A 16,639-nucleotide genomic window follows, 5' to 3' on the forward strand; every position below is an offset into this window, starting at 1 on the left:
CTTTGAATTAAGGAATCAAGAATATGGATAAATCAGTAGACCGAAATCAAGGATATAGATTAATGGACTGGAATTATGTTCTTAAAATTAATAAATCGGATTAATGAATATGAAAGGAATTTAAAATTACTAGACTAGAGGAGTACACTTGACTTTTAAGTCCTTGATCGTAGTTTACTAGATTTAAACCTTTGTTCGTATTTTAACACGAAAACCCCGATTCGATTCCATTAATAAAAGCCCTTATTTTCGGTCTAATAATTTTATTCCAGTTCCTAATTGGCAAATTTAAATCCTTAATCCTAAGTTTCTAATCGTAGGTCACTAAGAACTTAATATTTTCATGTAAATTCTACTGAAAAGCAAGAAATTTTCCTCTAATTTATCGAATAAAACAACGAAAAAAAATTATTATTATAAAAATGAATGAATGTATTCTTTTAAAAAAGTAGAGATAAAAAGTTTAAACTCGAATCAATTTTCGTATTTAAAAATCATCAATTCAGTTTATCCGACAACTTCACCCGAAACAAATGACATTTGACAGTTGAGGACAAGTTAAGTGACGTCACAGGCGTACAATCGGGTCGTAATAATTTATTAGTTGTTGTCATGGACATCGTTGGACCGGAAGTGACAGAAAAAAGTAAACAACGAGTCGTCTCGGATTAGACACGCTACGATAGCCACACTCGAGTTCTGATTGAGACAAAGAGACAAATTTCAAAATGACCTCGTGTGTTTCTCTTATTAAAAAAATGATTAAATAAAAAATAGAAATTTCTGTAAATTTGGAACGTATATAATTACAATTTATTGTTTTTTCTGGCAAATTTCTGCTTAGAACAATAATTTTTTTCCGTTTATTATCATGAAAATTGGTGCTTATCCTTTACTTCTACGCTTTCTCTTCTTAATTTTTGTCATAATAGCTTTAAATTATTGTATTTAAAGTGATAAAAATTAAATTTTAATCTTCTTTTTGAATAATAATTTTAAAAAATTTCAAATTATTCGAAACGAATTAATAAAATTCTCGATTATAATGTCATTTGTTTAGCGTTGTTAATGCGTTCGGGTATAGTTTTCATGTACAAAAAGTTCGGAAATTTTGAGTTTTATCACATAAAATTCGATATATTTAATCAATCAATGAGATGCTGGAGTTTTTTAGTACGAAAATCCTTTCGTACTAAAAAACTCCAGCATCTCATTGATTGGAACCTAAGACAGCATCCTAAGATTGCTTGTTTTTATAAAATTTGCTGATAATTTATTAAGAATTTAATCACAAAAATTAATGTTTGATGTTTTAATACACAAATAAACGTGTAAATTAAGCAATTTTAGATGGAAGTTTGTATATTTTTAAGTGCGTTTTAAGGCACTTAAAATATACAAATGGAGGGACATATAAAAGTGTAAGAAATGATAAAATTTCTAATTTTAAAGCGGAGCATCGAAGCAGAAAGTTGTTTAGAACGTTTGAAATGCATCGTATAAGAAGTGAAAAAGCGCAAAGTATAACTATATCTACCAGACAACAACATCCCCTATTGTCTGTTCCTATTGTAGTTAGCTTAGTGAACTCATTTAAGCACGTTCCCGAATAATGGACTAAAGTCCATGCACCTGCTATTCGATGTCCGACGTAAACAGTGTGTGTATGTGTGTGTGCGCGCGCGCGATATGCAGAGAGGAACATACACGTCGACACCCCCTAACATCAGTCAGTCTTCGATGTCTGGAGAAGCCGCATAGTTTGACACGAGCAACCTGTTAGAGGGACAAAGTCGAACACCCGCGATGTCACTCTTTGACCTCTGGTTCGACGTCACTGCAGAGCAGGATTGAATGGTTTCTCTCTATTGAAAGAGTCTGCAGGGATGTTACGTGCCAATGTGTGAGTAACCAGAGGAAGATAATTCAGCCTGACGAATGGGGAAGATTCGCAACGAGACAGTTTTAATTGGCTTTATGTTTAATTGCCAACACATTTAAGTTCTAATCACGGGTCGCACCACTTGTTTGGTGAGCAACTCGTCCCCAGTGTTATGTAGCTGACTCAGCTCTAACCATTGGACCGTATCGCCAGACAGTTGCATGCAATGGGAGCATCGCCAACTACCCCCCCCCAGCTGTTGCTCAACATCTGTCTTCCCAGTGAACGGGTACGTCTTTTGTTTGCCGACCAACTAACAAATGGCGTGTGGGTGTTGCATTTGTGATGGGAAAGGAATGCAACCGCACATAAAAACTCAACGACATATCGAAGAAAGAATGCCATTCAAAAGAAGAAACGAGATAAACTCCATGCTGATTGATCGAAACTTTACATCAATCATCCGACGTGTTTAAACACTAATTACTCATTCGGATAACCTTACACTTCAATAAATTCCTGCAAATTTTTATAATATATTAATTTAAAGAAGACAAAAGAATAAACCAAACCAAACTGTCTTTTAATCACCATTCATAGAGCCTTTCTAAAAAGTGCATTGTTGGATAAATGCCATGTCTGTTGACAGCCCATTTCTCTAAACCATAATTCATCGACACACTTTGTACACTAAAGAACCTGTTATTTCTTCTTCCTCCTCCTCCATTAACAGTTTCGCATGAAATTCTCTGCAATATCTCAATCTTTATACATTTGATATTATAATAATTCATTTTTTAAGCGGTGTAATCCGTTTATATGTGCAAGACGGCGTCGTAGAAATATAATTTTAACTGTTCTCTAGGTTTATGCATGTCAGACGAAGCAAAATATTAATTTTTCTCCATATTTTTCTTCAATAATCTATGCTAAGAAGCTATGCAAAGCTACAGGTACTTCATATTTAGCCTATATTATAAGAAAATTAAATTATGAATCTATACAAGCGTATTTTATAAGAAATGTTCTAAAAGAACACGTTCTTAGTGAAAAATCAGTTTTATATTGTATAATACATTGAAATTCTATAGAAAAATTAATTATATAAAAATACAACTTGATTCTGAAGTACGTTTTGTATGCCGAAATATCGCTTTTCAACCGAAATTTTTATCAAATTTAAGGTAAAATATAGCGAAATTTTTAAAGTTTAATCAATTTTATATAGGAATTGAGTTTAAAAATGCGAAAATTATTAATGCAAAGCGTTAATTTTACTGTTTTCTTCAGTAAATATCAATTATACAACGTCTATATTTAATCTATAGTAAATTTTCAAATATTGTAATTAGGATAAGAGGGTTTCTCCCGTTAGAAAATGAAATTATAACTTGATAAAATTGCAAATAATTGAAAACGACTTCATGATTAATTGACTATATTTACAAAATACCCTTTGCATATTTCAACCTAGACTAAATATTTGGCGATGAACCGAAAATAAAATATTTATGCCGAATAATCACATTGCAAAACGTTTAAAATTTGTAGAATTTTGTACCGAAAATAAATATTTTAAATTACAAAAAAATAACCGTTTTTAAATGTTGCCAGCGACTTTTTTTTCCATAATAAATTTGCTGGCAACATTTAAAATTATAAAACTTTTAATCTTTAATTTTAAGTGTTGCCAGATAATTTATTATTCAAAAATTTTAAAAACACGCGATGACCTGGTAAGGAATCAAAAATCAACACTTTTTAGGGCTAAATTGTTAAATTATCTGATGATATTTTAATTATTTTTTTTCAACTTTTAAAAATTATTTTAAGTGTTGCCAATAGCGGAATAATAATAATAATTTGTATTGAAAACTCCATTTTGGATTTTTTCAGTATCATTTGTTAAATTAACCGATTAAAATATCGTTTCTGGAAAGTCTATAATTTAATTTAAAGCTAAATTATTGTAGCTAGCGAATACAGTAGCTGTGGCCAGTGTAGTATCAAGTCTAGATTCAGATCTGTTATGATCTTAAGTTGTAACTTATAAGAGGCCTTCCTCTTGCATTTAATAATAACAATAAATCCAAAAGCGTGAGGCCTTAAGCTGTAACTTGTTCAGTTTATGTGTAAATCCGGCTTGAGTAAACGAATCAGTTCAGTGGAGCGTTGTGTGAATTCAGACATCACACCAGTTGTTTTGACCCAGTGTGAATATATTTATCACAAAAAATGACTTATCTGATGGTTTACAGAGTAGCCATGTTGACTCGTGTCAATACGACATCTGTTCCATCATCTGATTAGCCATTTTTAGCACGGGATAATCTTGATAACGAATAAAAAATCGAGAGTTTTTGAGGGTCGCGTTTTAAAGTCGCGTATCAAATCCATTCAAAATGTCGAATGTAAGAGTATCCATCACTTTGTAACGAAGCGAAGAAGTGCCTTACTTTAAAACTCAAGTTTTTTTTCCTTTGTTTGAGTTGAGTTTCGTAATTTACTGGGAGTCCTGTTTTTTGAAGTTATATAAGGGGGTGACTACCGTTCTGTGTTCTGCATCCGGTGTTGAAGAAGAAAGATTAGTGGGATTGTGTCGATAGGGGTGCAGGGGGGAAAATGGCGAAGGGAAGGAGAAGGAGGAGGCATTTAGGTGGAACGCCCAAGTCATTGCTGGTTTAGTCTAGAAAACAAAGACAAGAAGGGGGAAAAACACGACTCCCGAGGGGTGTAACACCTGCGCGCGTCAGTTAAACCATCTTACGAGGGCTGGAGAATATAGACGTCGGTTTGGTGTGAACAAGACGTTGGACACAAATAACTTTCGTGCTTTACACTTCACCCTCCAACACTGGAAGCGCAGGAAATTGCACCAACAACGCGCTACTGAATTGAAATTCGTTGTTGAAAGATGTATTCCAGCACATCACTCCATGCTGCTTTCGCAGACAGAGACGTCCTTCTTAGCTACATAATTGACATGTCTCCACTAAAAAACCTCTCTTAAAACAGAAGAAAATTGTAAAAACATTTCATAAATTATCGATTTAAATAAGTTACAACAATAAAATTTAAAATTTTAATGATATTATTCGGAGTTGTGAATCCGTAAAAAACCTCTGAAAATTCAAGAATCAGTCAGATTTTTTTTATAAATCTAATACAAAATATCTATTCTAATTCGAGCCGTTATTTAAATACTTAATATTTTTTTTATAATTATGCAAAATTTCTAAGAATTTTAGACAAAACGTTTCCATTCTCCTTCCATATATTTACATGGAAAAAAGTATATATTTATAGTAAAATTTGCATAAAATTATTTTAAAAATCTGCATAATTTATATTATTATTTAAATTTTCATTAAATCGAATGAACTTAGTCACGGTAGCTTAAATAAATAAACACACAATTTGAATTGTCGTACACTAAAATGGACTTTAAGTTTTATATAAACCATTACAAAACTATGCAAAGGATCAAGCTTTCAGCGGTATGAAAAATAGCCACGTGATTTATTTTAAAATTAAAATATTCTTATAAAACATAATGAATTAGAAAATTAATTAAAAATTCATGATTTGATGAAAAAATCTCGCAATAATTCATGAAGCATTGAAGCCTGATATCTACATGATTCTTATTTTAGCTTATGACATTCTGCAGTTGAGGTGTTGAAGGGCAATTCTTTGTATTCGTATACCAAAAATTCTAAATTAAGTTAAATTTTTTATTATTATTTTCCATTAAATTTTACTATAATTTCGTTTATTAAACTTTATCACATTTAATTTAATCACATTATATGAAGTTTCGATGATTATTTTAAGAGTAAAAATTAAATTAAAGTAGGTTTTTCCTAAGTATTATAGAGACTTTTTAAAATTTAGAATATTATAAAATAATATAGGCCTATTTAAATAATTTTGAGGGTTCCTGCCCTAGAAAACGTTCACATCGATGAACTAACGCGTAAAAATACATTTAAAATGTTCTTTAACACTAAATAAAAGAAAAGAGCCATAAATGACCTTAAATTTATCATATAGACCTTCAAAATTATATATATACATTTTATTTTTGATGCAACTTTTCTCAACTAAAATCTAAAAATTATTTTATTAATTTATAGTTTATTACAGCTGAACCTTCCAACAACGGCCACCACTAAACGGCGGCCATTTTTTTCCCGGAACGTTGAATAAAACTGTACAGGAATGATCTCAAACAACGTCCATCTCCGAACAATGCTCATTTCTTACGTCCCCGTCAGTGGCCGTTGTTTAGAGGTTTGACTATATTAAAATAAATGAAAAGGGAAACAACAAATCGACCTAAATGAATATAAATCACAATAATTATCATCATTAATTCTGTCCCGATTTAGAGCTTAGACTCTCAAGATGTATGATGATACTCTGCCGCTCTATCAAGAGGAAGAACATTATTCTTGATGTTCTTCTTCCCGATAGAGCAAAGGTTTAAGTTAAAAATTCTAAAAAATTATATTATCAGTATTATTCTACCTAAATTAGGTATCAATCTATCTAAATTACAGCACTAACCTCTATAATGCTGTACTGAAAGTTTGCATTTCCAGAAAATATATGAAAACTTCTAATACGTTTTAAGCTTAGTTTAATTATTTGAAAGCTCTAAACATATTTAAAATTTAGGTTATATTTAATTTAGATTGTAAGAAGATGCGATAATTTGAATTTTTCTAACTCTTAGCAGATAAATATCATTTTTAACAATTAAAATTTGTTTATTAATGTATAAAAAAATATTTTTAAAATGATAATTGAAGAAATTTCCGTTTAATTTCATTACAATTAACATAAATTGTCAATAATCTACGCCATAATCCTATAATTTATCATAATTATGTGCAGCTGGAAAGCACGACCTTCGTTAAAAGTAATGATAAATTTTATGATTCTTCGAATTATTATGAATTAATAAATTAAAATAAACTTTAAAAAATAAATTAACGTTAAAACATTTAAAAAATTAAAATTAATTAAAAGGAATTCGGTTTAAAATTCATATTTAACGATTGTAAACGACAAAAAAATTGTTAATCCGTTAAAATGGACGGTTAATTCAAAATTCAAACTTCTCGTGTAAACGACAAAAATAATTGGTTAATTTAAAATTTTAAATTTAAAACTGTTTATTCTGTAGAAATTTTTTGCCAGTTTTTTAAAGAATAAAATCGAATTTATAAATTTAATTAATTTTAAGATTAAAAAAGTGTTTTTTAATTTGAATCCATAAATAATCTATTCTCACGTCTTTAACTCTAGGGAAAATATAAATATTAGAAGCAACCCGTGTATAGCGATTATTCGTTAAACACGTTTTATCTCAGGCGATGATGGCCACATACGAATGTTAACAAAAAGGAAAACTGTGGGAAATAAGATTATGATTATGAATATGTTTGCAATTTTCGTAGTAACGAAGAGTCAAAGACGTGCTACACATGTTAAGATATAGGAAGAGGGAACTACACCTATATCTGTCGACCGGAAAGGCACACCCCGGTCAAGGAGTAGACACGCCCAAGTTGTCTCCGATCGAATCTTTTTTTATTTTTATTTTTATTTTTTTTATTGTTATGTATATCAAACGAAAACAATCTGTAATTTAAATCAAAACAATAGTTTGTTAATGACCTAACTTTTGACCTTTTCTCATGCTTAAACACGAAATAATCGTTATCGATTCATAAAAGAAGGACACCGATTTTCTTTCCTTACTTAAATGTGGGCCTCTAACACGTAAAAAAAAATCTCGAATTTCTTTTGTTTTATGTCGGAAATTTTAAGATTTAACAGGAAATTATCGAATCAAATAGAGTTTAAATAAACGAATCACTAGAAAATGTTTGCATTTGCGCTTGAAGACGTATTGCAAGTTGCAAAAATTGTTAAAGTATCCTTCGTCAGATGGTTCTTTTATACTGAAAAAATCTTCATTTTCATCGCGATTTTATGGATTTTTAATGTAAAATTCATGGAGAAAATTGAGAAAATCCTTTATCACGTAGCTTAATTCTTCAGATTTATGCGTTAATTTTATGTTAAAATCCATAAAATCTTGATAAAATTAAAGTATTTTCATGTAGATTTTAATGCTGTCAAACCTCCAAAAAACGGCCACTGACAAGGAACATTGAAAAAAGATTGCTGCTTGCAGATGATTTTGTATGTGTTTTGTTTTAAAAAAGGCTTTAAAAGTCTTTTTTTAATAAAACACACGGCCTCTGTTTAGAGGTGGTGGCCGTTATTGCAGGTTCGACTGTATAAAGGTTAATGCATAAAAATTCTAAAATGTCCTTCATCAAATGGTTTTGTATACTCAAAAACCTTAATTTTAATCAAGACTTTAAGGATTTTAATATAAAATTAATACACGGGAAGCTAAAAATATCCTTCATCACACACAAAATCTTGATAAAAATAAAGTTTTTTTCAAGAAAACTTCCTAGAAGAATGGTCTCTGTTTAGAGGTGGCCTTCATCGCTTGTTCGACTGTATCAATGCACAAAAATGCTAAAATATCCTTTATCGCCCATGAATTCATGATAAAAATAGAGCTTTTTCATACGAAATGAATGCTGTAGAAGCATTTTTTAAAGTACAAATTACGATTTCCTATTGTTTCAAATCCAGAAAGAATTAAAGAAAGAAAAATAAAGTAAGATAAATTTTCTTAAATTCATTTTCATTTTGCTCAATATGCTTAATTCTTAAAATTAATTAGTGGAGCGATTGTACTGTACTTCATAAAAAGAATTAAATTAGTTTGAAAGGTGTGTAGCCTGTTAGAAAATTATTGCATGGGTTAGTCCATAGTCCGAACTACTTGACTTTTAAACTTTATATACTAAAAATGTCGTGACAAGCCATCGTAATTCTTATTTTATAACATAACATTTTGCTCATATCTTCAAGAGATTTGCATGAACATTAACTTACTTACTGCATCAATTATTATAGATTATGTAAATTGAGAGCGTGGATCTTATCCTTTAACTATAAAAATTCATTTTTTAGAAAAAGGAAATTCCCAAATTAAAGTTATAATTAGAGCTAGAAATTCTTAGAACTTGGTGAATTTTTACGTATAGATAAATGGAAGTAATGTGATATATATGCGCCTACAATAACTGTAAAGAGGTGTGTTTTATAATGAAATTCTGGTTTAAATTTTCTAAAAATTGATATAAGAAATAAATTTATATATGAAAATTTTATAAAAATAGAAGAATTCTTAAATTAGAAGCGAATTATGTAAGAATGAACAGTAGAAAGTTGTATAGTCCGGTGAAATTCGGAGCACAATTAAGGATAATTTCACTAGGAAAATTTAGAAAAATTCAAAGAAATATTGTAATTTTTAGTTCTCTAATTTGTTTTCTAACATTTTATTACATTTATAAACTTATTTATTTCTATTTATTTAGATATTTTTGACATTTTTATAGCTAAATAATATGCTGTTTACGAGAACGACGTCAAAATTGGTGACAGCAGGGGGGGGAAATACAAAATATACAAAAACTTTAAAAATTAATAAATATTTAATTTTTACACTTTTAATGGCTTGAAATTTGTAAAAATGAGTAAAAAAATTAACGTTTTAATCATAAATATGAGTAGAATTTAATAGAATTCTGTTAAGAAATTTTATAACTTTATTTCATTAAAATTGTTGAAAACAGAAGCTGAATTACCAAATAATTTATGCTTGCTTATACGAAAATTCGAAATAAAAATAAAAACAAAGTTGTTATTTTTCATTTATTTAAGTTTAATTATAAAAAATTAATAAAAACTTATTTACAATCCAAGTCAAGTTTGATAGGAATGCTAAGAGGAATTTGCTGCTAGAAAAACCAGTAGAAACGGGCTTAGAGCTTGATTTAATCAGTAAAAAATGTTCATTATTCATAAAAAATTCGCACTTAAATATAAATTTATAAATTATCTTCGAGTTATAATTATAATTTAATTTAATTTATCGAAATATTTTCAATTTATCAAGCATAGAAGGCGCACTTCGAATAACTCTTTACACCTCTCCAAGCATTCGTTTAAGTCGCGTTCCTAGTTAAATTAATTATTAAGGATAATGTTTAATTAAATTATAAGCAAATATAAGCTTCAATTAAACAATTTATGCAAGCATTTTATCAATTAGAATCATTAATAGGATTTAATTTAATTATTTTATGTTGAGTGTTAGCCTACGTCAGTATACATGTTAGTATAGTCTATGTATATATGTTATCATGTATATATATACAAATAATTAAATTAGATGGAGGACATTTATAGTTTCGACATTAGGAACCAACTTTCTAAGCATTTAACTTCGCATTTTTTCGATTCCCAAAATAACTAAACGCGGTTAAGAACTTAATTACGGTCAAGTTTATTTTAAAACAAATCTGAATTTTGCTTCGTGAAATCATTTTAAAAAATGGGTAAATATATTTAAAATATATTAAAATTAAATATATATTGGTTTTTTTATAGTTTTATAAGCATTAAATCGAGTTATAAACTGTTTAATTTAGTTACTTTGAGCGGATTTTATCGTTATAATCGTAGAACAAATTAAACTTATTTCTCTAAATAATTGTAAAAATATTTTTAAAAATAGCTTAACACTTAATAAATTTGAATATTTCAGCAGCTATTTAAGCATTTAAAAAGCTTTGAAATTTATATTTTATTTATTTTTAAACTATTAAATATATTGTGATGAGCTAACTTTCTACAGTAATTTCTTACATTTAAATTTTATTTACTTATTTAAAAAAAATTAACGGATTTTTATGCTTAAATTTTATTTTAAAAATTAACTAGAGATCTTATAAACTATAAATAATTTTTTTTATTATATAAATTTAATATTTTATTTAATAATTAAGTCATAAATTGCATTGAAGCGCGCTAAATTTATACGTGAATCTGGGAGTATAGCAGCGAATCAATTTAATTTATTTTTTAAAAAGTAACAGCAATTTCATTGAAATTATATTTTAAGAATTCGCTAGAAGCCTTCTAAAATCAAAAATAAATCTATTCATTCCAGAAATTTAATAAATGCTATTAAGAATATATTATTTTCTCCAGCTTCTCCATTGACGCTAACTATGAAGCTAGCTTTTAAATCGCTTCTCCTATGATATATTTTTTAGTTAAATTACTGAAGGATTGGATATTTTAATTATTTAACTTAATTTTTAAACGAATTAATTAAAAATTCGATAAAAATTCGTTACATCCCGCGTAAGATACGCTTGTATTTAACAGTTTTTCTGTTCGTTTCCCCTTTATTTTTAGTACTCAATTGAGCTTAAATATAAACAAAATTTACAAATTTCAAATGAAATGTTTACATTTTTATGTAATTCTAACGTAACAAAACTTCAAAAGTGTTCTAACAAATCGAGAATTTATATTATTCGCTGCAAATATTCTCCATGTGATTCTGTTACGTAACGACAGCTTCATGTTATTTGATACTATCAAATTTTAGTGTTTTATGTTTACTTAATGCTAAATAAAGTTATTAAATATTCAACATAAGCCCTTATCATTTGAGAAATGAGTGTATAATTAAAAAATAATACTGATTGGCAAGATAAAGCTGTGGTGTTTATTATATGTTAGGGCCTACCAACCTAACTGCACAGAAACAAACTTGTAAGGACTTTTATAACGTATAAGTCTCGTATAAGTCCTTTAGGAATTAATATTTATGGTAAGACACTAACAAGGCCCTTTGTCAGAGTAAAATTTAAGTTTGTTGTGGCCTTACGATTAACAGGTTCTTTCCCTCTCTAAAAATAATAATAAATTTAAAAGCATGGGCCTTAACTTACCTTAGGACCGCATGTTACAGTTTATGGCTTCGTTGCGTGAGGCCCTAAGCTGTAGCTTTATGAATGCGTAGAAATCCCTGGACAAACTCAGGCTTACACTAACAGTGTGATGACGAAAACGATTTGAAACTAGTAAAATCTATAATAGCACATTACTAAGCCCTTTAATAATAAATTAGTCAGGCCTAGGCTAACAAACTGATGAGCCTCAAGGTTGCATACTAGTAAGGCCTTGAGTCAGGTTCATAGTAACAAACTACTAGTATATGACGATAAACAATTAAAGCCCGTGGTAACAGACTAAAAAGGCCTACTAAAATTCAAATCCCATAGCAACAAACCAGTAGAAGTTTCGAAAACAAACCAATAAAATTCATTTTAACAAACGTTAGCAATAAATCCACAGGACCCACAACAACTTCTAAAGGCCCATAGAGACGAACTAGAACATCTGGGGACGTTGTTATTTTTGTCTGTTATTAATGTTTAGTTAATTACATATAAGAAGCAGGTGCGAGTGGTTTTTCAAGAAGAGCTCCACATATAGGGATAGCCAGTGACCCCAGCGAGGGGCCCAAAAACCGTTCACCCCGGTGCGGGAGAAAGAGAGGAATGAGAAAGAACCCCCGCACCAACTCTGAATAGTTATGGTGACACTGCCTTGACACTTGTCACTCAACCTTATCCCACAAGACACGTCCTTGTTGTTGCGTTACAATTTGGCCATCGTTCCTTCCATACCAATACAAGGACACGACTATTGGCATGAAAAGATCGATCCCTCTTTCAAAAATCAATGTTGAGATGAAGAAGAAGAAAAACACGTAATAATGTATTGTTACTAGGGGGTGTCGGACACATGTAGTAGACGTTAACATTTGAAGAAAGTGGGAAAATTCGACCTTTAGAATGGAGAAAGTAAAAGAGTAGTCTGGATACTCGATAGGGGGTGACTTTTCCCTTCGATTGAATTCACTCGATCATCGCTTTGTGTTTGATCATTTCCCTTAGCTTTGTCTATATAGACAATAGAGTCCACGCGCTGAAAGTTGATACCTTTGGTCGGCAAACGTCCTCCACAGTGTCGACTAACAACTCCAACTAAGTCAACATTTCGAAGTATTGTCAGAGCCGAGCAGGCATTGTTTTTCTCTAATGAAAACAATCGAATGCTCTTTCGTATTCTTGTCAAAGGGCAAAACATCTGTGCGAAAATATATCCAATTTGAGAAGATCATCTACCAATTCTATCCCATCTTACAATGACGATTTTGCAATAAAATTAAGGCGAATAAAAAATGAATATCCCACCTGACGGAAGTGACGTACTCGCCGGAAGTGACGTCGGAGTTGTTGGTTTCCTGTCTCGTCCGCTTGACCTGAAAAAGCGCAAAATATACGTAAAGATGCTTACAAAAAAAAAGTAAAAGTAAAATATTCTGTATCAAGTAAAGGTTACAAAAGAGGCTCCATTATTCTTCGACCTTAGTTACCAAATTAGTGACGAAGCCAACCAATTTTTGGCAGAAAGAAGAGGAGGAGGAGATATACCTCCACCCACCTGCTTGACACGACTCGACGTTATAAAGGAACGACAGATATAGCATCTGCACTCCCCGTCTTTTTCAGGGTCAAGCTTCGAGTGATACAAAACTTTTCTGGAAAAGAAGAAGAAGAAGGAGACGAATGCAATTTTCTCTCATTCCTTCTAGCGTAGGAGGAAGGGGGAGAGTAACGCGATCTAAGGGAGCCATTGCAACAGAATTCGGATCATTTCGCTTTAAGGAACACGAGTGAAGGTTAATTGCTGCATAACAGCATTAACGTCAACGTCATTAAAATGTCTTATAACGAAACTTTCGTATAACACCCCCTCCCCCCCGAAGTATTCGTAAATAAGCAGTAGAATGGGAGCTGTTTGGGTACACGTTAATGACAATGGACAATTGCGGGTTTGAAATCGCATACAAAAGCTTCATTGTCTCTTGTAGACGTGATAGAAAATTAACCGTTTTCGCTATCTTAGAATCCAAACTTTCCTTTGTGAATTCTACATCCGAGAGACAGATTTGAGGCTATATTTATTGGGTTAAAAGTTTAAAATATTTATTCTCTAACAATAGAATGCATTTTAAAGAAGATGGATAGTCAACGTATCCATTTATTCAACACCTATTTTCAGCTTTCTAGCATCACCCCAACTAAGAAAAAAAAACGAATTTTCGTGGAAAATATATTTAAATAATTTAAATATAAATAAAATTTTGATTTATTTTTATTAACAAACTCATTAATAAGCTGATAATAGCTGACATTTACCATTAAATCGTACTTTAGTTTCATAGAATATAATTTGCTGTTTTCTCGTCAAAAATAGCAAAAATATAATTAAATTATGTTATTAAATAAATCATAAACGAACTAACTTAACAATATTTATATTTTAAAACAATATTTTTGACAAAATATTAGTGCAGAAGGTATAAAATTCCAGTAAAAAGCTATCAATTAATTCAACTTATAGACCTATTTTATTGACAAAATTCCTTTAATTCATAAAAAAATAAGATAAAATTTAAGCATATAATTAAAACATATGATTAAAATAATAATTCGTGTATATTATATTTATATTTATATAAATTATAAAGGATTTAAGCTTTAGAATAACGCATTATAAAGTCTTCCTGCTTCACGCTATTTTAATGGTAAGTATCTTATGACTGATATCTAATGGCTTTATTCTTATGCAAAGTGTCTTATGACTGTATTCTTACGACTATATCTATGTCTAGACAATTCTCAAGTCACTAAAATCGGCTATAATGCGCACAAACCCACTACATATATAGACTCTTCTGTAGCTGAGAATCAGTCATGTAACATCAAATATCACATAAATCTATAATAAAATGATTAAATTATAATTTTAAAATATAACAAATCAATTGCAAAAATAACTAAAAAATAAGTCAAAAAGAGTTATTTTTACGAAGCATCTTCACGAAGTCATCACTCTTATTGAAGTATCTTCGTCAAGTGTTTAAGATATTTAATGTATAAATATTATTAAAATGAATTTTAAAAAATGAGGGAAAAATACTTAAATTTTGGTTACTCATTGTTTAGAAATGTTTATTTTATTTTGCAAAAGAAGAGGAAAAAATTAAGGAATTTGACCCGAGTTTACCCCCATAAAATAAACAAGTATAAATTCTAACATTCAATTTACAATTATTTATTCCAAGGTACTACATAAATCTTTCATTCTTAAATAATAAATTACAAATATTTAAAGATTTTTAAAAAATTAATTTAAAAAAAAAAATTCTTTTCTAAATTTTGGATGTAAATATTAAGCTAATTTTACGTTATAAATTATTATATTAATTTAATAATAAAATTAAAATTAATTTTTTTAATAATTAACATTAAATTAACATTAAAAAATTGCATTTTTAAAATTTTTAAATTAAAAAAAATGCACGTTTATTATTTTTTAAATATAAAAATTATATAAAACTTTGTAGGTTTATTGTTAATATTTAACTTAAAAATAAAAAATAATGAGACAAATAAAATTAGAAATAAATTCCACAAAATTCTTGAATTTTTCTAATTTTTTATACAATTAAAACTTAGAAAAAAAATCTTTAAACTTAAGGAAAAAAATGCAATTTTCTTACGATTTTAATCTAAATATAATTATAAAAGAATGATACTGAGACGAATGAAGTCGTAACAAACGTACAAAAGTTACTTAATATTGTTTAATATAATAAGACATGAACTAATCTATAATTATAAATGGAACAGAGTTTATCTCGTTAAGATTCTATGACATTAAACAACAAAGTTCAAACACGATTCGTTCTTGAAACTGACATTTTTTTTATAAAAAATAAAACATGTTTTTAACTTATAAAAAAAATTTTAAATTAAACTTTGAAGTGTCTAGAATTAAAATATATTTAAATATATATACTTTTTAAAGTAAATATTTGTTTAAAAAATTATTTAAAACGTGTCGTATACTAGCGCGATTCGTTCTTAAAAATTTGAAATATTTTAAAAAAATAAAAAATAATGTTTTTAATTAATAAAAATTTTTTAAAATTAAACTTTAATGTGTCTAGAATTAAAATATATTTAAATATATATAATATTTTTAGTAGATATTTGTCTAAAAATTATTTAAAAAGTGTTGTGTACCGGTACGATATCGCGTTGTTTAGAATGGAGTTTAGGCCTACTTACCGACATTTTTTGCCATTTAAAGTAAACTGTGTTGATAGAAAATGTTTAGTTCAGTGAATTTCAAATTAAGTGGGTCATAATTGTGTAAGTGTAAATTGGGAATTTTCATACAAAGTTGTCGAATTTATAATCAATTCTATGATGTAAAAAATAGTGGGATGATGATGTTAAAATGGTGGAATTCTCGTCTGAAGTTTGTTAAATTTAATTAAAATTAAGCTATAATTTTGTACTGTTAATCATTTTTTTAAAATATTCTATGTTTTCTGTATTAACAATAAAATATAAATCATAAATAGTACAGATAAAAAGTCTATGCTGATGAAATACGTATTCAAACGGTAAAATTTTCATTTAATATTTATTAAATTTAATTAGAATTACGTTTAATTTTTCTATATTTAAATTTTTTCCCCTAATAATACTCTTTTTAATGAAAAATATTGCTTTGTATATTGTATACACGTAGTACAAGTGGTAACTTTATTTGAGTTAAATTGGCGAAATTCTCTTGAAAAAACGTCATTAAATTTCATTAAAATTAAACGAAATCTCTGATATTTTATCGTTTCTATAAATGAATGATATTTTA

At 28.7% G+C, this 16,639-nt stretch overlaps 1 protein-coding gene across 1 annotated transcript in view; it reads right to left on the reverse strand.

Moving 5' to 3' along the window:
- Positions 1-13,419, reverse strand: part of LOC136975519 (eyes absent homolog 2-like) — a 39,347-nt gene extending 25,928 nt beyond the window's left edge. Inside the window, exons 1-2 of the mRNA XM_067270584.1 lie at positions 13,284-13,419; positions 13,102-13,169 (exon numbers count right to left, since the gene is read on the reverse strand). Coding sequence (XP_067126685.1) covers positions 13,102-13,169; positions 13,284-13,397 — 182 coding nt within the window. The 5' untranslated portion in view covers positions 13,398-13,419. The remainder of the gene's footprint in view (positions 1-13,101; positions 13,170-13,283) is intronic.
- Positions 13,420-16,639: the final 3,220 nt, after the last annotated feature.

Source organism: Centruroides vittatus, unplaced genomic scaffold (assembly GCF_030686945.1).
Source record: "Centruroides vittatus isolate TY-2023 unplaced genomic scaffold, ASM3068694v2 contig_374, whole genome shotgun sequence".
NCBI lineage: Eukaryota > Metazoa > Arthropoda > Arachnida > Scorpiones > Buthidae > Centruroides > Centruroides vittatus.